Raw genomic sequence first — 25,264 nt, forward strand, 5'->3', positions numbered from 1 at the left:
GGCCGGGATGCCGGTGGCCGAGGCGGAGCGGGAGCTTCAGCCGCCCCTCTGAGCAGCTGCTGGACCTGTTCCTGGAGTCAGCCGGGTCCCCGAGCAGCTGCCGCCGACCTGAGATCCGCCAAGATGGAATCCACGTCCATGGTGAGTGCAGGTGTGCGCAAGTGAGTGCAGGTGTATGCAGCTCGGTTTTTCCATAAAAATGGCCTCCTTCTTCCCAGACCCTCGCCTTTTTAACCCCTCGCTCCACACCGCCCCCATAACTTGAACTGGCCAATCGCTCCCCAGGGGCTCCCTCAAACCAGCCCCCCGTCATGATCTCCTCCCCCCAAGGCTGCGCCCCCAATCCGGCTCTGTCTTTTCAGTAATTTGTCTGGTACATTGTCTGGTGACATTCACCAATTTTTGGCTGTGATATACCCCTGCTCTACATTGTGGAGAGGGAAATACATTTCACTCATTTGTCTGTTACATTGTTGGATGACATTCACCTCTTTTTGGCTGTGATATACCACTGCTCTACCTAGTGGACAAGGAAATACATTTCACTAATTCGTCTGTTACATTGTTGGGTGACAAATGCTCATCTTTTGTGCTAGAAAGTACATTTGCGGCCTACACTGCATTTAGGACAGTACGAATGGTGAGGCCAGAACAAGTTCAGACGATAGTAGATTTGGTTCACAAGAAAATAGTCTGCACTCACTCTGTTTGCACGTTGCACGGGATAGGAATAAAATCCACGTATATTCAAGGAAGAATCCCAGCAGTCGTGTCTTCAATCAATAGGATGTTTATTTCATCAAATTAGAAATGTCCACAATCCTGGACGCGTTTCGGCTAGCATGCCTTCATCAGCAGATACAGGTATATGAAATGACCAAGTTTATATAAAGGAATATACTCCTCCCTTTATGACAACATCACCTACTCCCATTACCTACACAGGTGATGGGAGGGGTGTATAATTAACCGCTTCACGTCCGCCCATAGACTATAAGCGTCCTATGGGTGGACGTCTATTTCTGACAGCACGTTTTAAAACGTCCTGTCAGAAATAGCAGCTGCACGCTAATCGTGCAGCTGCTGATCGGGTTGCCCCGCTGTCAGTGACAGCAGGGCAACCCTAAGACAAGGCAGGGACAGTGCCCAGGTGTCCCTGCCTTCCGGATCGCTGCAGACACAGCGCTCACCGAGCGCTGTGTCTGCAGAGAAGGAAGCGCTGTGCGCTTCCTGTTCCGGCCCGGCGGTCATGTGACCGCCGTGACCGGAGTGTGCAGGAGCTGTGTGAGGTCTCTCAGACACCTCGATCAGCCCTGCTGTGAGGCTGTACAGCGCTGGATTGCTGCTGTACAGCCTCTATAGGGGTGAATTTGTCCTGTAACTGGGGCTACTATGTCAGCCCCAGTTACAGGAGAAATCAACAGTGAAAAAAAAAAGAAAAAGTGAAGCAAATGTCCCCCAGAGGTCTTGTATGACCTTATGGGGGATGAAAAGTGTAAAAAAAAATAAAAAAAATAAAGGGTTGAAAAAATAAAATAAAATAAAGTTTCACATGTAAAAAAAAAAAAAGTTCCCAAGTTAGGAATAAAAAAATAAATTTAAAAATAGAAAAAATAAAATAAAATAGACATATTTGGTATTGCCGCGTCCGTAAAAACCAGCTCTATAAAAATATCACATGACCTAACCCCTCGGGTGAACACCGTAAAAAAAAAAAAAAAAAACTGTGTCAAAACAAGCAACTTTTGTCACCTTGCATCACAAAAGGTGCAACACCAAGTGATCAAAAATGCGTATGTCCCACAAAATAGTACCAATAAAACCGTCACCTCATCCCGCAAAAAATGAGCCCCTACATAAGAAAATCTCTCAAAAAATAAAAAAACTATAGCTCTCAGAACATGGACACATTAAAACATAATTTTTTTGTTTCAAAAATGCTATTATTGTGTAAAACTTTAATAAATGAGAAAAAGTATACATATTAGGTATCGCCACGTCCGTAACAATCTGCTTTATAAAAATGTCACTTGACTGAACCCCTCAGGTGAACGCTGTAAAAATAAATAAATAGAAACTGTGCTAAAACAACCAATTTTTTGGTCACCTTGCCACATAAAGTGTTATAATGAATGATCAAAAAATCATATGTACCCAAAAATAGTACTAATAAAACTGGCACCTTATCCCCTAGTTTCCAAAATGGGGTCACTTCTTGGGAGTTTCTACTGTAAGGGTGCATCAGGGGGCTTCAAATGGGACATGGCATCTAAAAACCAGAGTTCCTTTTCTTCTGCGCCCTGCCGTGTGCCCATACAGCAGTTTATGACCACATGTGGGGTGTTTCTGTAAACCGCAGAATCTGGGTAATAAATATTGAGTTTTGTTTGGCTGTTAACCATCGATGTGTTAAAGAAAAAAATTGATTAAAATGGAAAATCTGCCAAAAAAGTGAAATTTAAAAATTTGATCTCCATTTTCCTTTAATTCTTGTGGAACGCCTAAAGGGTTAACAAAGTTTGTAAAAATCGGTTTTGAATACCTTGAGGGGTGTAGTTTCTACAATGGGGTCATTTATGGGGTATCCACTATGTAGGCCCCACAAAGTGACTTCAGACCTGAACTGGTCCTTAAAAAGTGGGTTTTGGCAATTTTCTTAAAAATTTGAAGAATTGCTTCTAAACTTCTAAGCCTTCTAACGTCCTAAAAAAATAAAATGACATTTCCAAAATGATGCCAACATAAAGTAGACATATGGGGAATGTTAAATAATAAATATTTTATGAGGTATCACTTTCTGTTTTAAAAGCAGAGAAATTGTAATTTTTGGGTAAATTTGGGATTTTTTCATAAATAAAGGTGAAATATTTTGACTCAAATTTATGACTATCATGAAGTACAATGTGTCACGAGAAAACAATCTCTGAATGACTTGGATAAATAAAGGCGTTCCAAAGTTATTACCACATAAAGTGAGATATGTCAGTTTTGCAAAATTTGGCCTGGTCAGGAAGGGGGCAAATGGCCCAGATGGGAAGTGGTTAACAAAGAAAATACGACCATTAGTAAATAACTAGAAATGGGTCTGTGTCTCAGATTGTGCTTCACAATCACATATATGCAAGGAAATAATTCAAAATCATATACAGATTAATATATATACACTGCTCAAAAAAATAAAGGGAACACTTAAACAACACAATGTAACTCCAAGTCAATCACACTTCGGTGAAATCAAACTGTCCACTTAGGAAGCAACAGTGAGTGACAATCAATTTCACATGCTGTTGTGAAAATGGGATAGACAACAGGTGGAAATTATAGGCAATTAGCAAGACACCCCCAATAAAGGAGTGGTTCTGCAGGTGGTGAGAACAGACCACTTCTCAGTTCCTATGCTTCCTGGCTGATGTTTTGGTCACTTTTGAATGCTGGCGGTGCTTTCACTCTAGTGGTAGCATGAGACGGAGTCTACAACCCACACAAGTGACTCAGGTAGTGCAGCTTATCCAGGATGGCACATCAATGCGAGCTGTGGCAAGAAGGTTTGCTGTGTCTGTCAGCGTAGTGTCCAGAGCATGGAGTCGCTACCAGGAGACAGGCCAGTACATCCGGACACATGGAGGAGGCCGTAGGAGGGCAACAACCCAGCAGCAGGACCGCTCCCTACGCCTTTGTGCAAGGAGGAACAGGAGGAGCACTGCCAGAGACCTGCAAAATGACCTCCAGCAGGCCACAAATGTGCATGTGTCTGCTCAAACGGTCAGAAACAGACTCCATGAGGGTGATATGAGGGCCCGACGTCCACAGGTGGGGGTTGTGCTTACAGCCCAACACCGTGCAGGACGTTTGGCATTTGCCAGAGAACACCAAGATTGGCAAATTCGCCACTGGCGCCCTGTGCTCTTCACAGATGAAAGCAGGTTCACACTGAGCACATGTGACAGACGTGACAGTCTTGAGACGCCGTGGAGAACGTTCTGCTGCCTGCAATATCCTCCAGCATGACCGGTTTGGCATTGGGTCAGTAATGGTGTGGGGTGGCATTTCTTTGGAGGGCCGCACAGCCCTCCATGTGCTCGCCAGAGGTAGCCTGACTGCCATTAGGTACCGAGATGAGATCCTCAGACCCCTTGTGAGACCATATGCTGGTGCGGTTGGCCCTGGGTTCCTCCTAATGCAAGACAATGCTAGACCTCATGTGGCTGGAGTGTGTCAGCAGTTCCTGCAAGACAAAGGCATTGATGCTATGGACTGGCCCGCCCGTTCCCCAGACCTGAATCCAATTGAGCACATCTGGGACATCATGTCTCGCTCTATCCACCAACGTCACGTTGCACCACAGACTGTCCAGGAGTTGGCAGATGCTTTAGTCCAGGTCTGGGAGGAGATCCCTTAGGAGACCGTCCGCCACCTCATCAGGAGCATGCACAGGCGTTGTAGGGAGTTCATACAGGCACGTGGAGGCCACACACACTACTGAGCCTCATTTTGACTTGTTTTAAGGACATTACATCAAAGTTGGATCAGCCTGTAGAGTGTTTTTCCACTTTAATTTTGAGTGTGACTCCAAATCCAGACCTCCATGGGTTGAAAAATTTGATTTCCATTTTTAAATTTGTGTGTGATTTTGTTGTCAGCACATTCAACTATGTAAAGAACAAAGTATTTCAGAAGAATATTTAATTAATTCAGATCTAGGATGTGTTATTTTTGTGTTCCCTTTATTTTTTTGAGCAGTGTATATATATATCATACATTATATAAGATCCCTCACCGAATAAAAGATGTCTGAAAAATTAAACATAAGTATAATGTTAGTTTATTAGATATGCATAATCTCATAATCCCTATTAAGGCCTCTGGGATGTAAAGTATCCAACGTATGGATCCAATACGCCTCTCTGCGCAATAACAGCTTCTTCAGATCACCTCCTCTCCTAGGTCTTTTGACCTGTTCCAAAACTTGGAACCTCAACTGAGCTATCCCATGTTTGCACTGTTCAAAATGAAATGGAATAGGTAACAATACATTTTTTGTACGAATGGTAGATTTATGTTTCCCAATGCGATCCCTAATCGTTTGTGTAGTCTCCCCAATATATAATAGGCCACAAGGACACTTTATCAAATATATCACATTAGTAGATTCACATGTGAAAAAACCTTCAATAGAGAAAGGGCACCCACTATGGGGATGAAAAAATGTGGAACCTCTGATCATATGGGAACATTGGGAACAGTGCAAACATAGGAACGTGCCCTTACGTTGCGTCGCTAATACAGATTGTTTCAGGGTCTTCTTTGTACTTCCAATATCCGAATGCACCAATTTATCCCTATAACTAGAATTCTTCTTATTGCATATCAACGGTGGATTTTTAAACTCCTCAATAATAGGGTAAGCCTTCTGCAACAGAGGCCAATGTTTCCGGATGATATTATCCAATTTCTGGTTATAGGGATGAAATTTGTGTACTAGTGCTACCCTAGATGATGTATTTCTAGATAATTTACCAGATTCAATGAGTTTTGTTTGTGTTTCACTCAGGATAGAACGGGGATAACCCCTTTGTTCAAATCGCTGAGTCATCTCATTCATCCTGACAAGTTGCATGTCAGGGTCAGATACAATACGCTGTACTCGCTGATACTGAGATTTAGGGATAGCTCTTTTCAATGCTGGCGGATGAGAGCTTGTGAAGTGAAGAATGCTGTTCCTATCCGTATCCTTCCTAAACAGGTCTGTAGATAGCCTGCCATGTTGATCCTTTATCACCATCGTATCCAGAAAGCTAACTTTTTCACTATCTTGAACCAATGTAAATCTTAAACCCTCATATGCATGGTTAAGGTGGTCAAGGAAGGTCAACAGGGTCTCATATGACCCCGCCCATATGCAAAAAATGTCATCAATAAATCTTTTCCAGATAAGGACATTATTTAAATACCATGCGGTGTTATATACTTTTAATTCCTCAAATTGTGACATATACAGTGGCGGAAATAATTATTTGACCCCTCACTGATTTTGTAAGTTTGTCCAATGACAAAGAAATGAAAAGTCTCAGAACAGTATCATTTCAATGGTAGGTTTATTGTAACAGTGGCAGATAGCACATCAAAAGGAAAATCGAAAAAATAACTTTAAATAAAAGATAGCAACTGATTTGCATTTCATTGAGTGAAATAAGTATTTGAACCCCTACCAACCATTAAGAGTTCTGGCTCCCACAGAGTGGTTAGACACTTCTACTCAATTAGTCACCCTCATTAAGGACACCTGTCTTAACTAGTCACCTGTATAAAAGACACCTGTCCACAGAATCAATCAATCAAGCAGACTCCAAACTCTCCAACATGGGAAAGACCAAAGAGCTGTCCAAGGATGTCAGAGACAAAATTGTAGACCTGCACAAGGCTGGAATGGGCTACAAAACCATTAGCAAGAAGCTGGGAGAGAAGGTGACAACTGTTGGTGCGATTGTTCGAAAATGGAAGGAGCACAAAATGACCATCAATCGACCTCGCTCTGGGGCTCCACGCAAGATCTCACCTCGTGGGGTGTCAATGGTTCTGAGAAAGGTGAAAAAGCATCCTAGAACTACACGGGAGGAGTTAGTTAATGACCTCAAATTAGCAGGGACCACAGTCACCAAGAAAACCATTGGAAACACATTACACCGCAATGGATTAAAATCCTGCAGGGCTCGCAAGGTCCCCCTGCTCAGGAAGGCACATGTGCAGGCCCGTCTGAAGTTTGCCAATGAACACCTGAATGATTCAGAGAGTGACTGGGAGAAGGTGCTGTGGTCTGATGAGACCAAAATAGAGCTCTTTGGCATTAACTCAACTCGCTGTGTTTGGAGGAAGAAAAATGCTGCCTATGACCCCCAAAACACCGTCCCCACCGTCAAGCATGGGGGTGGAAACATTTTGCTTTGGGGGTGTTTTTCTGCTAAGGGCACAGGACAACTTATTCGCATAAACGGGAAAATGGACGGAGCCATGTATCGTGAAATCCTGAGCGACAACCTCCTTCCCTCTGCCAGGAAACTGAAAATGGGTCGTGGATGGGTGTTCCAGCACGACAATGACCCAAAACATACAGCAAAGGCAACAAAGGAGTGGCTCAAGAAGAAGCACATTAAGGTCATGGAGTGGCCTAGTCAGTCTCCGGACCTTAATCCAATCGAAAACCTATGGAGGGAGCTCAAGCTCAGAGTTGCACAGAGACAGCCTCGAAACCTTAGGGATTTAGAGATGATCTGCAAAGAGGAGTGGACCAACATTCCTCCTAAAATGTGCGCAAACTTGGTCATCAATTACAAGAAACGTTTGACCTCTGTGCTTGCAAACAAGGGTTTTTCCACCAAGTATTAAGTCTTTTTTTGTTAGAGGGTTCAAATACTTATTTCACTCAATGAAATGCAAATCAGTTGCTATCTTTTATTTAAAGTTATTTTTTCGATTTTCCTTTTGATGTGCTATCTGCCACTGTTACAATAAACCTACCATTGAAATGATACTGTTCTGAGACTTTTCATTTCTTTGTCATTGGACAAACTTACAAAATCAGTGAGGGGTCAAATAATTATTTCCGCCACTGTATGCATTTGCATAGGGCGGGGCCACATTCGACCCCATCGCGGTCCCCCGCCTTTGTAGGTAAAAGTCATCTTCAAACATAAAATAGTTTTCATATAATACTAATTTCAAAAGTTGTAACAAAAATTCCTGTTCATCCTTGGTGTATTGACTCCTACCTAATAGTGATTTGACTGCTTCAATACCAGTAGCATGATCTATAGAGGTGTACAGACTTACCACGTCTATAGTAAACAAGAGACTATCAGGTGGAACTGTTTCTAAATCGGCTATTGTGTTGAGAAAATGCTGTGTATCAGATAAAAAAGATTTTGTATCCTTAATTAGAGGAGTCAAAGTTTTTTCCAACACAATAGCTAATGGTGATAATATAGAGCCTACAGAGGCCACAATTGGTCGCCCTGGGGGGTCAATTAAGGTCTTATGCACCTTGGGCAAAACATAGAAAACCGGGGTGATCGGTGTATGATTAATCAAAAACGTGTGTAATTTACCATCAATAACCCCTAAGGATAAATATTGGTTAACTATTTGCATAATTTTATCTTTGATACGAAACACCGGATCCCCTGATAATTTCATATAAGTATCTTCATCAGAAAGTTGACGCATTATTTCTGCAATATATTTTCCCCGATCCATTAGTACAATAGCCCCGCCTTTATCCGCAGGCTTCAAAATAAGACCTTTATCCTCCATCAATGACCGGATAGCCATATTTTCCTGTAATGTCACATTATGTGAAAAACGCAATTTACCCCTCTTTATCGAATCCAACTGGCTCTGAATGTCTCTGTTGACTAAATGAATATAAGTCTCAATAGGATGGTACACTTTAGTAGGCATGAAGCGGCTCTTAATCTTGAGGCCCAAATCAGCAAGACGTAAACCAGAATGTCCCTCCTCAACCCCATGCACACCATGCGGTTTTTCTGGAGATTCCAAAAAATGCGCCTTAAGTCTAAGTTTACGAAAAAAATGATTCAAATCAATGTCAAACTGAAAGGAATCAAATGGAGTAGATGGACTAAACGAAAGTCCTTTCTGTAGCGCATTCATTTGTTCAATATTGAGACTTTTAGAGGACAGGTTAATTACAAGCGACGGGCTCTTACCTGAGAGCGCGTCTGAACCATCTGGCTCGCTCCCGTCATCTCGCCGGCGTCCCCGATGCTTCCGGCCTGCACGCCTCGTGTGTCTCCTCCTCCTCCACGTGGACGCCGACCGCCCTTCCGAAAAAAACGGCGAGTCTCCTGTGGTAACGTGGATTCGTTTCATGAACTGGAGGTATATGATCCCGGTTTTGCAGGTCCTCTGTAGCCCCCTCGCTGGCGAGATGACGTATCTTGCCATCTGTAAAACTTATTAAGATGATAATCCTCACTGTCACGTAGGAATTTTGATCGTTTTCGATCCTCCGTCTCCTTTTTATATATTGCAATCTGTGAATCAATGGATTCTTTCAGTTGTTGGAATTCTTCAGATGTTATTGAATCTTGCAATTGTTGTTCAATAGTGGCGATTTGTGTTTGTAAATTAGACTAAATAGAGGAGAGGGGCACACCTACATATGATAATCAAATGGAGCTGCAGCCAATGCGTTTAAACTATTTATTTGTCACAATAAAATAATATAAGGTACCTTAATATCATAAAATACATTCAATAAAATACAATTAATACATAAATAACCATCTGTGTGGACTCAAATAACCAGTATGGGATGTCACTGGTACCCAATACGAAATCATGGGTTTGATATTGAATAAATCCAAATGCGCTATGGTAAATGCGCTATGTCTCTGCTAGTGTTAGATAGTGACTAGCAGCTATGGATAGTATGTTGCAATGGTATACAAAGTCTCGTATCTTGCTTGCTGATTGTTACAGCATATCAAATGATGCGTTATAGTGGCTTGCTGTGTGTGAACACACTACTCACTGTTTGAAGCGGTAAGGTGACCGGTCACTCGTGCTCGGCGTGGCGTCCCACGTGTTGCAGCACAAGAGGTCTCAGTTCCGGTCCGCTCTCGGTGTATGTGAGCAGGGTACCGTGGCAGGAAAAGAAACTGTCCGTTTAGACGCCGGGGTCTGTATATTCTGACCCACTTGAATTGTCGGCGTTACCTTGGTGTCTGTTGGTAAAGACACAGCTGGACTTGAATTTCTTCCTGTCTGATATGTAGAAAGCGCTCCAAAGAACTCCAAATGTTGCGCAGGTAATACGCTGCGGTTTCTTACTTGCATTACTCGAGACTTGCTCTAGCCCTATATAAACTCTTGGATAATAGACGAGACTTGACCACTGAGGAAGGAGTCACTGCCAACTCCGAAACGCGTAAAAAAATTGCAACATACTAGCCATAGCTGCTAGTCACTATCTAACACTAGCAGAGACATAGCGCATTTACCATAGTGCATTTGGATTTATTCAATATCAAACCCACGATTTCGTATTGGGTACCAGTGACATCCCATACTGGTTATTTGAGTCCACACAGATGGTTATTTATGTATTAATTGTATTTTATTGAATGTATTTTATGATATTAAGGTACCTTATATTATTTTATTGTGACAAATAAATAGTTTAAAGGCATTGGCTGCAGCTCCATTTGATTATCATATGTAGGTGTGCCCCTCTCCTCTATTTAGTCAAATTTACCTACCTAGAAGATTGGGGATATCTTTCTTTTAGGGGGAGCACCCATTCCGTATTAATTGGAGGGTGAGCCAATCCAATCCTACTTCTATAGATTTGTGTTTGTATCTCCGTAATAGCAATCTGTATACGATTGATTGTCAACAACATAAGATGCAAACACTCAGACAGCATGGAACCTCACCCAGCAGTGGTCCAGAAGCTTTTCAAATACAGCGTCAGAGAATGAAGAAAATATCTCATAATCAATAACTCATCTCTGGTACAACTAACGTATTAATAATTGTGGATATAATATATTTTATTAAAACAACATGTCTGGTCTCGAATATCCATTAGTGTGGATGGGAAGCCATGTTTTATTAATATTTTATGTCTGCCAGCTGAGTAAGAGAGGTGGAGCACGCACAGGTAATGAGGGCCATCCCAGAAGGCTGGGACAGAATAGGAGGCAGACTCCTCTCAGCTCCACCCTCTGTCGAATGGGGATAAAAATGAACTATTGGGAACATTTCTTGGACACAATTTGGGGATCCGATCAACATTGGGTTGTGTTCCACTTTCCTCCTGTCCCTGGAAAAAACAGAATGGACTCTGACCACACAATTCATTGAGTAAGAACCTTTCTGCTTTTTATCTTTTTTTTTTTATACTGTTTTGTGCATGTTTATGTATGTCTTATGTCTTGTAACTTTTTGTAACCAAGTACTGTACTTTTTTAGGACATTAAAGCACATCTTTAATGGTTTTGCCTTGTACCCTGAATGAGCCCAGTAACCTCCATTTTTAAGTGTATGAGTGCGGTTTGCTATACCATGTATTTGCTATAAGTGTGGCCTGTGCTACTGTGAGCCTGCTTGTGAGTGGGGCTCTGTGGGGTTTTCTATGAGCCCTTAATTAATCAGTGTATTGATTTAAATGTCATAGATGGTGGCAGCGTTTTGGGGTGCATGAGAGGCTGTGCCAGCGTGTGATCGAGGCTCAATCTGAGGCCTGTGTGTAGGGGAGCGAGAGATTGAGTGCGTGAAATAGATCGACCCTTGGCAGTCGCACCCTTATTGGCCGATAGAAGCTTGGCGGTCCTTCAGTCTTCTCCCCACTGACATACACACAGTTTTACACCAGATTTCTATAACAATTCTGCCATTTTTCTTAAGTTAAGGGGGCAGGGCGCTATATATATATATATATATATATATATATATATATATATAATAATAATATATATAATAATGTCAAGTATTGAGTTTAATTGTTAATGGTGCAAATTACAGATCAGATTCTGCTTCATCGTAATGCAAGTGTTGTGCAATGATGTGATCAGTAGTGATGGTTTAAAACATCCAGTGTGTGTATACGATCAGGTATGATGTTGTATTGATCAGGTAGTGTAAGGGTTACGCCCGCTTCACAGACATTGACAGACCAAACTCCCCTTTTAATGCACCGCAAACAACCGCAAACAGTCCATTTGCCCAACCGCAAACTTTCCATTTGCACAAGGTTGGATACCAAGCTAGCCATGTCCCGTTGATGTCATTGAAGGTTTCTTCCTCCACCCAGCCACGTAAAACACCAAGGGTCCCCGAAAGGTGAATTGAATTGATTTTTCGAATGGGGAGATGGTTAAAAAAACGCTGGCTCCCTCCCCTTTGTTTGAATCCACAGTCACTGCGTCTGCGCCGTGCAATTTACTCTCACACCCGAGTGGTATTTTCTGTAGTTCTCTCTTCTCATCAGTTTAATCCCTGTTACGTCCCCAATCTGGGGTCCATTTATTAAATAGATTTTTCGAACGGGGAGATGGTTAAAAAAACGCTGGCTCCCTCCCCTTTGTTTGAATCCACGCCACGGTCACTGCGTCTGCGCCATGCAATTTACTCTCACACCCGATATGAGTGGTATTTTCTGTAGTACTATTCTCATCAGTTTAATCCCTGTTACGGCCCATATCAGGGATTGCCTTTTGTGAAAAAAAAATTAGGACGGGTACCTTCGACTGCCTTCACAGTGACAGACCAAACTCTGATACACCAAAATGAATTGATTTTAGGAACCGGGAGATGGAAAAAGCAGCTTTGTCGGTCCTCTTACTCCCAAGTTGGGGCACTGCGCGTGCACGGAGCAATGTGCTGTGACACCCTATATGGTGCCTTGCGGCAGGACGGATCCGACATGCTGTTCACCATATCGGATCCGTCCTGCGGCTATTTCGCCGTGCCCCCGGGCCGCCACTCCATCCCCATTGACTATAATGGGGACGGGGCGGAGCTCCGGCGCAGCACGTCGGTGCACGGCGAAAGGCCGCCGGACTAAAATTACTGCATGTCAGGTTTTTTAGTCCAGCGGCTTTTGCCATGCACCGCCGTGCTGCGCCGTGCTGCGTCGGAGCTCCGCCCCCTTTATAGTCAATGGGGACGGAGCGGCGGCCTGGGGGCACGGCGAAATAGCCGCAGGACGGATCCGACATGGTGAACAGTATGTTGGATCCGTTCTGCCGCAAGTGTGAAACTAGCCTTAACTAGTACTATTCCTATCAGTTTAATCCCTGTTACGTCCCCTATCCGGGGACGTGTGTAGAATTGATTAACCATTGTCGAATTAACGAACCATTACGACATCCTGCAATAATTTAGTTCTGAGCTTTGTACTTGCTTTGTATTGGAATTGATGGGGATTTTTTTAATTGTCTGCATTATTTCTAATAAACTATTAAGAGACTTTATTATGATTTTTTTATTTTATGTATAAATTAATGTTTTTTCTATGAAAAATTATCCAGCCGATCGCTTTTGGTCTGATTATAATGAAGCAACGGCCTTATCATCTGGGGTGTGGCAACATTGCCAACACACTCATAGAGGTGATGATCGCTTCATTGTGATACGCAAGCCCCTTCACCACAACAAAGTAACGATCACGAAGGGGAATTGACATTTGTATGTGCCTTTTTTTTTGGTTTTGTTTTTGCAGTCACAGTGCAGCACCAGAGGCCAGAAAAATTAGGTATGTACACATGCTTGAAAAATAATGGAATTGTTGCAGCCGCTGTTGTAGCAGCGGCCGGAAAAATTGATGTTTTCAAGGCAGAAAGGTGACTAAAACATTGTGGCTTGAACCCTAGTTGGTGGCAGAGAATTCACGAAAGTCATCCGGTATGCAGACATTAAATACAGCAGCGTGGGGACCATTTTGAGGCCAAGGCATGTCATCAGGCCTTTTGTTAGTCAAACATATCCCCCACTATCAGTCCCTTCGGGATCCATGCCTCATTCATCTTAATGAAGGTGAGGTAATCAACCCTTTTTTGACCGAGGCGACTTCTTTTGTCAGTGACAATGCCTCCTGTTGCACTGAAGGTCCTTTCTGACAGGACACTTGAAGCGGGGCAGGCCAGAAGTTCTATCGCAAACTGGGATAGCTCAGGCCACAGGTCAAGCCTGCACACCCAGTAGTCAAGGGGTTCATCGCTCCTCAGAGTGTCGATATCTGCAGTTAAGGTGAGGTAGTCTGCTACCTGTCGGTCGAGTCGTTCTCTAAGGCTGGATCCCGAAGGGCTGTGGCGATGTGTAGGACTGAAAAAGCTCTGCATGTCCTCCATCAACAACACATCTGTAAAGCGTCCTGTCCTTGCCGCCGTGGTCGTGGTAGGAGGAGGATTACTTTCACCTCTTCCCCAGTTAGATTCCCGTTGTGCTGTGACATCCCCCTTATAAGCTGTGTAACGCATATTTTTTAGTTTGGTTTTGAACTGCTGCATCCTTTCTGACTTCCGGTAATTCGGTAACATTTCCGCCACTTTCTGCTTATACCGGGGGTCTAGTAGCGTGGCCACCCAGTACAGGTCGTTCTCCTTCATCCTTTTTATACGAGGGTCCCTCAACAGACATGACAGCATGAAAGACCCCATTTGCACAAGGTTGGATGCCGAGCTACTCATTTCCCGTTCCTCGTCCTCACTGATGTCATTGACGGTCTGTTCTTCCCCCCAGCCACGTACAACACCACGGGTCCCAGATAGGTGACAACAACGAGCACCCTGGGATGCCTGCTGTGGTTGGTCTTCCTTCTCCTCAAAGCCACATTCCTCCTCTGACTCCTCTTCCTCATACTCCTCTTGCAGCGTTGCCGCAGGTCCGGCAAGCGATGATGACAAGGCTGTTTCTGGTGGTGATGGTGACCACAACTCTTCCTCTTCCTCTTCACGCTCATCTACAGCCTGATCCAGCACTCTTCGCAGGGCATGCTCCAGGAAGAAAACAAATGGAATGGGGTCGCTGATGGTGCCTTCGGTGCGACTGACTAAGTTTGTCACCTCCTCAAAAGGACGCATGAGCCTACAGGCATTGCGCATGAGCGTCCAGTAACGTGGCAAAAAAATTCCCAGCTCCGCAGAGACTGTCCTAGCACCCCAGTCATGCAAATACTCGTTGACGGCTTTTTCTTGTTGAAGTAGGCGGTCGAACATTAGGAGTGTTGAATTCCAACGTGTCAGGCTGTCGCAAATCAAGCGCCTCACTGGCATGTTGTTTCGGCGCTGAATGTCTGAAAAGTGCGCCATTGCCGTGTAGGAACGCCTGAAATGGCCACACACCTTCCTGGCCTGCTTGAGGACATCCTGTTAGCCTGGGTACTTAGACACAAAGTGTTGTACGATGAGATTCAACACATGTGCCATGCACGGCACATGTGACAACTTGCCCAAATTCAATGCCGCCAACAAATTGCTTCCATTGTCACACACCACTTTTCCGATCTCCAGTTGGTGCGGGGTCAGCCACTGATCCACCTGTGCGTTCAGGAGTGCTGGTCCGGTGTGGCTCTCTGCTTTCAGGCAAGTCAATACCAAGACAGCGTGACACTGTCGTATCCGGCATGTGGAATAGCCCCTGGGGAGCTGGGGGGATTCAGTTGATGTGCAGCCAGACGCCGCAGCAGAAGAGGACTCAGCCGAGGAGGTTATCGAAGAGGATGGAGTAGGAGGAGTAGAGGAAGTGGCAGTAGGCATGCCTGCAAGTCGTGGCGGTGTCACCAACTCCGCTGCAGAGCCACGCATTCCATGCTTGGCAGCCATCAGCAGGTTGACCCAATGCGCAGTGTACGTGATATACCTGCCCTGACCGTGCTTTGCAGACCAGGTATCAGTGGTCAGATGGACCCTTGCCCCAACACTGTATGCCAGAGCTGCCATGACTTCCTTTTCAAACACTGAGTAGAGGTTTGGGATTCCCTTTTTTGAAAAAAAAATTTGTCCGGATACCTTCCACTGTGGTGTCCCAGTAGCGACAAATTTTTTGAAGGCCTCAGACTCCACCAGCTGGTAAAAGCTGGCGGGCTAAGAGTTCCGTCAAGCCAGCTGTCAGACGCCAGGCAAGGGGGTGACTCTGTTACATTGGCTTCTTACGCTCAAACATTTCCTTGACAGACACCTGACTGTGGGCAGATGAGATGGAACTGCTGAAGGTGAGAGGCGGAGTGGCGGGTGGTTGAGAGGGGGCAAAGAGGACAGCAGTGGTTGACGTGGCTGAAGATGCTGTTTCAGGAGGAGGATGGTGGCTTTGAGTTTGTGTGCTGCTTGTACTCATGTGTTGATCCCATAGGCGTTTGTGATTTGCTATCATGTGCCTTCGCAAAGCAGTTGTACCGAGGTGGGTGTTGGACTTCCCATGACTCAGTTTCTTTGGCACAGGTTGCAAATGGCATTGCTGTTATCAGAGGCAGACACACCAAAAAAATGCCACACTGCTGAGCTTTGCAATGACGGCATTCTGGTGGTGGCAACAGCATGCGTTGATTGGCGTGCTGTCTGGCTGAACCCGGGTGCCGATGCATGCTGTCTGACTGTGCCACTAGCTCCTTGCGACGACCTCCCCCTGCTTCCAACTCGTCTCCTCCTTCTTTCTATCTCCCCTTCTGAACTTTCCCCCTCTTCTTCTCTTCGAGCAGGCACCCACGTGGCAGCCACGGACACATCGTCATCATCAACCACTTCACTTGTATCTGACACCTCAGCAAAGGTAGCAGCAGCGGGTACAACATCATCATCATCATCACACTGTACGTCCATGTGTGTAATGCTGCCTGACTGAGACATATCCCTGTTATCTACATCCTCTGGCAATAATGGTTGTGCATCACTAATTTCATCCAACTGATGTGTAAATAACTCCTCTGAGGGATCCATTGAAGCGGCTGTGGTGGCTGTGGTGGTAGTGGTGGTGGTGGCGGCGGAATTTCTGGGGTTCAGGGTATCCAAACACTCTCTGAACACTGGGCATTATTCCAGGGCCAGTGGAAATCACAGCACCATGGCCCCTGCGGGGTGGCCTGCCTCTGCCTGTCATTTTTTTTTAGATAAGTGGTACTATGCGTGCAAGGTACTGTGCCACCCTATATAAGTGGTGGGCAGTGGGCACAGTACAGTCTGTGTGGGCCAGACACACAAATAATTTTTTTTTTATCTGCAAGGTATTTGTGAGTGAGTGACACCCTGTAACGGTATGAGTGGTGGGCTAGCCAGTGGCCACAGTACAGTCTGTGGGCCAGACACACACTGGCTTGCAACTGGGATTATATCACAGAAAAATATAAAATTGTTTTTTTTTTAATCTAAAAGATATTTGTGAGTGAGTGACATCCTGTAACGGTATGAGTGGTGGGCTAGCCAGTGACCACAGTACAGTCTGTGGGCCAGACACACACTGGCTTGCAACTGGGATTATATCACAGAAAAATATTAAATTGAATATTTTTTATCTAAAAGGTATTTGTGAGTGAGTGACACCCTGTAATGGTATGAGTGGTGGACTAGCCAGTGGCCACAGTACAGTCTGTGGGCCAAACACACTGGCTTGCAACCGGGATTATATCACAGAAAAATAAAAATAAATCAATTTAATATCTAAAAGGTATGTCTGAGTGACACCCTGTATGAATGGTGTGCACACAGTACTGTCTGTAGGCCAGTCACTCACTGGCTTGCAACTGCTATTATATCACAGAGAAATAATAAATTGAATTTTTTTTATCTGCAAGGTATTTTCTGTCACACCCTGTATGAATGGTGTGCACACAGTACTGTCTGTGACTGAGCCTGCAGCCTCTCACACAACACGGGCAGGCAACTGCAATATATATAAATATAAAAAATAAAAAAAAAGACTGATGTACAAGCCCTGAAAAGGGCTTTTTGGGGTGCTGTCAGGACGCTGTCCTTACAGCAGATGAGTCTGTGGACACAGAACACTGCCCTAGCTAACGCTTTCCCTATTAGATCAGCAGCAGCAGCACTGTCCCTCCTCTCACTAAGAATGCAGCTTCCGAATGAATCTAAAATGGATGCTGTCCAGGAGGTGGGAGGGTCTAGGAGGGAGGGTTTGCTGCTGATTGGCTGGAATGTGTCTGCTGACTGTGAGGTACAGGGTCTAAGTTTACTCAATGATGATGTATAGGGGGCGGACCGAACATCGCATATGTTCGCCCGCCGCGGCGAACGCGAACAAGCTATGTTCGCAGGGAACTATTCGCCGGCGAACTATTCGAGACATCTCTATTCTGAAGTCTGCAGACCGACAAGGAGGGCAGGGGTAAAGAGTGGTGTGGGGGATGATGAGGTACTAGACCCTACATGGAATCAAGGTCATGCGAGTGACGTGTGCAGTTTGGAGGAAGAGGCAGTGGTCGCACAGAGGCACCAGTACAGCAAAAGAGGGAGCAGGGTGCAAAAGCATTTGTTACATTATTAGGTGACATTTTGCAATTTTTGCCGTGACTAAACCCCTGCTCTGCATAGGTGACAGGGACCTATATTTCAAAAAATCTCCTGTTACATTCTCAGGTGACATTTTACAATTTTTAATAGCACTCTGCAACCAGCACTCTGCCCTGCCTCTATGCTGGATGTTGAATGAGGCATTAGTGTACATTTTGGCCAAAGCGTAATAAGCCACTCACCACGTCAAGGTCGCCTCTATGAGTGGTGCCTAACACTAGTTCCTACCTGTTATGGGCCATGATAGCCACACAAAGCCCAGGGAGCGCAGGTACAGCATGCATGCCAGGCACACTCTGCTTTTAACCCCGTCTGGTGCCGTGACAGCTTTCATCGGATCCAGGGATGCAAGTACCAACATGCATGCTGAGCCCACTATATACTTCTCCTGGAGCCAAATGGCTACTGGTAAGCGCTGTAAAAGCAGACTCAGTTTTATACTGACTTTAAAACCAGCCTCCAGGGCAGACTAACTGGTCAGGTGTGCATGACTGCATGGAGATCGCCACGCCTCCAATATATACTACAAAGAAAAAATGTGGGGGGTTCAGTCTTAGGAACCACTCATAGTGGAGACCTTGACGTGGTGAGTGACTTATTACACTTTGGCCAAAATGTACACTAATGCCTCATTCAACATCCAGCATAGAGGCAGGAGAGAGTGCTGGTTGCAGAGTGCTATTGCATTTGTATTTTTGCATTTGTATGTGTATTTTGCCATAGCGATGTGCACCTGCATACAGGGTTGTGCTGACTGAAGCCCCCACATTTTGCAATTTTTGCCGTATACAAACCCCTGCTCTGCATAGGTGACAGGAACTAATTTTTGTAAAATCGTCTGTTGCATTGGTGGGTGACATTAACCCATTTTTGCCGATGAAAAAACCTTGCTCTGCATAGGTTACAAGGACTTAAATTTCAAAAATTCGTCTTTAATTGACGTGCGCCCCCTCCATTCATTCGATCCTTCCGCTTTAACAACTTGTCCTACCTTTCTGCTCGATCATATTTCATCCATTGACCTCCCTTGGATGTGGTATCCCTTTCTCAGTCTCCCTCTCCGGCATGGAACCCTGATTCTCTGTTACCCATGATCACCATGGTAGGCACATAAAAGAACATCGAAAGTTGATAGGGAAGATATCCAATTGGATCGTAGACATCACTGAGACGTGCGACATGGTGGAGCAGTATGCGTGCAAACGCCTACACGTACTGACTGATGGGTCTGCCCCCTTCGACTTCTTGGTCTCCAAATTGGGCACATGGCCTGAGCTTGCCCTTTATGCCTGGGAGGTGCTGGCCTGCCCTGCAGCCAGTGTATTGTCTGAACATTTGTTTAGCACGGCAGGAGGGGGTTATCAAAGAGAAGAGCAGCCGCCTGTCCACAAGCTCACGTTCATTAAAATGAACCAGGCAGTGATCCCACAGGACTTGTCCGTACCTTGTGCAGAATAGACATGTATACCGGCCTCACCCAGCCACTGTTGTACTCCCGCACACTTTCTCTTTGTTTCATTTTTTATATTTCCAAATGTTTTGGGGTCTAGAAAAAAAATACAATAAAATAAAAAACAAACCCGTATTGGCTACCTCCTCCTCCTCCACCGCCGCTTCCACCTACACCGCCATATCCACCGCCTCCTCAACCTCCTCATCCTAGATCAAAATATTATTTTTTTATTTTTACATATTTTATGTTATTTGAAGTCATTTCCCTATCCACATTTGTTTGCAGAACACTTGCCATGCTTTTAACTACATTTTGCTGCCATTTGCAGCCCCCTAGGCATTTTCATGACTTTTTTAGAGCCATTTTAGTGCTCCAAAGTTAGGGTCCCCATTGACTTCAATGGGGTTCGGGGTCAGGTTCGGGTCCCAAACTCAAACTTTTTTGTGAAGTTCGGCTGAACTCTAATTGTTAACTGTTAGGCTCCTGCACCTTCTAGGTGTCACAAGACATAGCAAGCTGCAGAATGCAGAATGCTATTTTCAGTGAGATCTCTCAAACTCTGAAAATCTACTGCCACTACTCTATTCTCCTTAGTAAATTAATCAACTTTGATTTGATCGGAATTGAGCATCAAAGAACATTGCAATTAAGAAGCTTACCTGTCAAGCCTCCAAGTTGCATCTGTTCTAAGTGAGGGCTCCTTCCTCACAAAGTATAGTATAGTATAGTACAGTGATGGCAAACCTTTTAGAGACTAAGTGCCCAAACTGCAACCCAAAACCCACTTATTTATCACATAGTGCCAACAAGGCAATTTACCCTGAATACTACAGTCCAATATAGTATATCTTCCATGTACTTTATCATTTAGATATAATAGCTTGTATACATTCAATGCGCTGTCTGTGCCTGTATATAGCACGTCATGCACTATATATGCCCCTTTTGAGGCAACCCATTATCTTATTGGCCTTGGAAGCAGCTGCCTGACACTGTTTTTTATTGCTTAGTTTGCTGTTTATTAAAATTCCTAGGTCCTTTTCCATGTCAGTGTTACCGAGTGTTTTACCATTTAGTATGTATTGGTTATTTGCATTATTCCTTCCCATGTGCATATGCAGTGTGCCAGGATGCGGGTATTTAATGTTCTGTATTTGTCATGATGCCAATTGCAGTGTGAGCAGGGTACTACCTCCAAGGTGTTATAACGCACGTCCCAGATTAGGAATGCCAGAGTGGTATAATGGCTTATAATGTCTCTATTGGGTGGTGATAATTGTGTCAATGGTGTCTCCTAGCTGGGTACGGCTGGACTCCTGGCTCCTGGCTCACTTGCAATAAATTTGAGTGTAGTGATAGTAGGAGTAATAGAGGAATTTTGCGGCAGAAATTATGTCCAGACCTTTAGATGAAGTTCAAACTTTTCTTTACTGAAGATAACTGGTATCCAAGCAGTATACAGCTTTGGTCTTTGGTCCCAATAAACACTTCTGCATTTGAAATCTGAAGCTTGCAGGATAATTTGTCTGCTTCATAGCTCTGTACTTGTGGCAGAAACTAATCTTCTGCACCTTTCTGTACTTCTGCTGTATGGGGACAGACTAGCTGAGGAGAATATGGCTTCTCCTAGGTCTCTAGACTTACTCTCATGTAGTTTCTCAGGGAATGATTTCGTCCTGGAACTCTGGAGGTTGTCTGCTTTCTTTTCATCCAGCTGAGGCTGAAGGTTCTCAGGCTGGGGAGGTGATCAATGTCTCAGCCGAGATAAGATCCTGGCTTTCTTCCCTATGCAGGGGATCTCCTACACACACAGACCCTACCCCTAGCAGGGGGTGGGCTACACTGACTTTAACTTCCTTCTTCACCTATGCTGCAGGATGTGGGAACAGTCCACACCTCCATAGATGGAGAGCAAAGCTGGAATAATCCATTCCAGCCTAGGTATACTAAACTGAAACTAGTTCCTTACCAATGCATTGCTGCCACCTGCTGGTGAACATGGAAAATTACAAGGAAATTTAATTTAACATAGGTTTAGATGCACATTTGTGGAGACATAATATAAATTGCATCAGATGACAATGTAAAAGCTCTTAGAAGATAGTAGCGGGGTAGAGGCGTATAGTAACACAACTCGGGGTGTTGCACATAACCTTACATTTGTCAGTGTTAAACCTCACCTGCCACTTCTCTGCCCAAGCCTCTAACCTATCCAGATCCATCTGTAGATGTATAGTGTCTTCTTCAGTGTTAAATACATTACACAGTTTAGTGTCATCTGCTAAAAATTGAGAGGGAAAAGAAGCTTGGCAACAGTCACTGAAGTTATTCCCATCTCATTTTGTGGAACGCACATCTCCTACAAACATAGACATATGCAGATTTAGTAGTTAAGTCCGTACACTATTGGTCATAAATGCTTTTATGGTCAAGGATAGTGTTGAGCGAATCGAAGTGAAAGCAATTGAATTTGATCGGAGTTTCTGGAAAAATTCAATTTGCCGCAAATCTGAATTTCCTCATACTTTGTGGTAGCGGTGATGGTGGCTACATGTGTTATAAAATTAAAGTAAGAAGCCCAGGAATGGGATACAGTATGACCAATAATACCGTCCAGCCAGCCAATCAGCAGATAGTCATCCCCTGTGATGTCACAGCCCTATAAAAGCCTCATTCCGAGCGATTGTTGCCATTTCACTGTGAACTGTGCCTACTGAGAGACTTAACAAGCACTAGGGATAGTGTTTTAGCAAGCTTTTAATTGTAGAATATTGGATAGGGACAGTAGAGGGATATTGTAGGGAGAGTTTTTAGACACTGTAGGGAGAGCACCATTCATTCTTAATCTGTTATACATAGACTTACTGTGCATCAGACTCATTGTCAACAGGCGGTCTAATATATAATATAATATATAATATATAGGCGTATTTATCTAATTCACCTGCTGCGCCATTCATACTTATTTACATAATTAAATTACTGATTCAGTTACTGTACACTATTGCCAACAGACAGTAACCCTGGCCCTCAAAAGGAATGGGCAATAGCAAAAATAATGCTGTAGCCGGCACAAGTAGCAGCAGAAGAGGTGGTGGTAGCAGCAGCCGCAGCAACAGGCCATAGCTGCCACCTGTTTTGACCAACAGTCCATCTGGGTAAATGTGGTTCCAGCCCAGGCACACCAGCAACTTGCAATGTTTTTTGTTTTCTTTACTGAATGCTGCGGTATGCATTTCTTTTGGTTTTGCTAGCGGTTAGCTAGTAACGTTGGTGGCCTGCACAATGATGCGCATGTCCATATATGGGTCCTCCCTGTCATTCTGACGCACAGTAACAGTTTATTTACCAGAAGAGACTGGCTATGCCTGTTGCTGCAAAGCACAGTTATGTACACAGTGATACATAGTGATATATTATCACTAAAGTTTAACTGTAGGCTTGGATAAACCTGATTTAGAGTGCTATGTGATTAATTAATTCCTAACTAAGCAAATGTTTGTGATAAATTCGGCAAATCGACCAAATCGAATTTTTGAAAACTTCGTTCATCTCTAGTCATGGACCATTCAATTTTATTTGGGGAAAGGGAGGTGGCAAAATGGATCAGAATTCTGGAAGGGTTCAGTGGGGTGCAGAGGCACAAGCTTCATTTCTGAAAATGTAACTGAACTACCCCCAAGTATAAATACAGTATATGTTTTAAGGAAAACAGCAGTATGCATCTTGCTTTAACAATATAACGTGTTTCATTTGTGGAAAAATTAAAACAATAAGGCTCACAGTTTTACTCTATAATTACAGTAAGTCTACAGTGTATCATAGCTACATTGCTTGCAAAATTTGGCTTGTAAATGAATGCTCTGGTAATGCTAAGGACTGCCTTTCTAAGACTTTAAAATAAAGTCCAGGATTATAGTTTGCTCATATCAGTTTATTGAAATTAACTGTTCAATTTCCTAAATTGATATTTATTTACAGCATAAAATGTTTCTTCTTTTGTGCAGGAATTGCTGTTGATAAAAATGGATTCATTTATTTTGTTGATGCAACAATGATTCGAAAAGTAGACCCAAATGGAATAATTTCCACGCTTTTAGGATCTAATGACCTTGCAGCAGGAAGACCTCTAAGCTGTGATTCTAGCATGGACATCACTCAGGTACATTTAATGTAAAAAAAAATTATTGACAGCTAAATGAATAAAAAAAAAACACAGGGTTCAATGATAACTGAGAAATCACAGTAAACTGAAGATAAAGCACATGTTTTACATGCTTACATAAGACAGGTCTGGGGGATACATGCAACCCACAAACTTGTTCTGTGTGGCCTGTGGTAGGCAGTGTATACTTGTTTTTAATGTGTTTCTCAATAGACAGGAGGCTGCATAATATTTAATTATCCCAGATATTCTGCAAGCCTGACCAATGGGAAAAGATGAGACTCCACTGAACTGTGCATATCAGCCAATGCAATACTTTGTATATGTAATATAATACATTCCCAAAAAAGGTGAGAAGGATGTAGTTCATGAGTCCTGATGCAAAAGCTTAAACAACTGCACAAGTTCTCCTACTGATTGCCAACCGCAGCCATCTGTAACTTTCAGTTGTGTGGCTGACAGGGTTTCCTTTTAAGGTTAGATACCAGGGCAGCAGAGGGATTCATGTATTCATGTATAATCCATGATGATCTAGGGCTGTGAAAGTATTACTAGTAATATTATGGAGGTCAGTGGAAGGGTTAATGCTGCATACCTGGGGTCAAGTGGTTACACATCATTGAAGGTTCCATTAAATGGTGCCCCAGGTGTAACTTCATGTTTACTTCCTGCACTGTAACTGTTTGGCTACATAGTTTCTCTGTGATCACTATAAAATGTCAAACTTTACGATTTACTAAAAGGGAACCTGACCTTTCAATAATGGCCCCCTCAACTGCCTGTAGTACCCTAAAACTTGAATTATCTTCTCTCCAATGCTGTCTTTTGTTGTTGAATCTGATGGGAAGATTTACAGCAAAATAACTTTATTCCCTCTCGCCCATGTATGTAAATGAGTCAAGCTTGCTGCACCTCCTTCATTTTTAATGGACATCTCCAATTAGTTTTTTCAGGTGCGATGCGCCAAATATCCAGTGCTTGTGCCAACTTCTTTCATTTTCAGCGCCTGCGCAGTGCACCCAGCTGCAGTGTGACAGCTTCAGAGGCTCGTTGCACGGGCACAGACTCTCAGGCACACTCACTCCCGGCGGCGGAAACAAAAGAGGATGACGCAAGAGCAGGATATCTGGCGTATTGTGTCTGAAGAAAGAAAAAAGAGCTGTCCATCAAGAGTGAAGGAAGCAGGGAGGGGGTGGGGGTGGCTAGCTTGACTTGAAGGCCCACGACCCCTTGACTTCAAGCTGCTCATTTACATAAATGGAGTAGGGCAAATATAATTGTTTTGAGCAAGCAGTTGGGGGAGCACTATGAAGATGTCAGATTCCTTTTAAATGATTTTTCTAGGACTACACTGTAGTATGGTATATGCTTAGGGTAGACCATCAGTATCAAATTGGTCTCCTCATCAAAATCAATCAATTCTTAATAAAAAGGTACTGTAATTGTTAGAGCTGAAAAAATGCCACATGCAAGACCTGCAATAAGAGGCAACACATGTTATTTTATTTTACACATTATTTTACTGAGTTTTACACTTGCTTGAAAAAGCTCCTCCTGAAAAGTCACATTATGAATGAATAAAGACATTACTGTGCTCCATTGCTG

At 43.7% G+C, this 25,264-nt stretch overlaps 1 protein-coding gene across 1 annotated transcript in view; it reads left to right on the forward strand.

The window, feature by feature from the left end:
* The window catches only part of TENM2 (teneurin transmembrane protein 2), a 3,383,593-nt gene that overhangs the window by 2,816,423 nt on the left and 541,906 nt on the right, over positions 1-25,264 (forward strand). Inside the window, exon 22 of the mRNA XM_040404927.1 lies at positions 23,502-23,656. Within this exon, the coding sequence (XP_040260861.1) occupies positions 23,502-23,656 (155 nt within the window). The remainder of the gene's footprint in view (positions 1-23,501; positions 23,657-25,264) is intronic.

This window comes from Bufo bufo, chromosome 1 (assembly GCF_905171765.1).
Source record: "Bufo bufo chromosome 1, aBufBuf1.1, whole genome shotgun sequence".
NCBI lineage: Eukaryota > Metazoa > Chordata > Amphibia > Anura > Bufonidae > Bufo > Bufo bufo.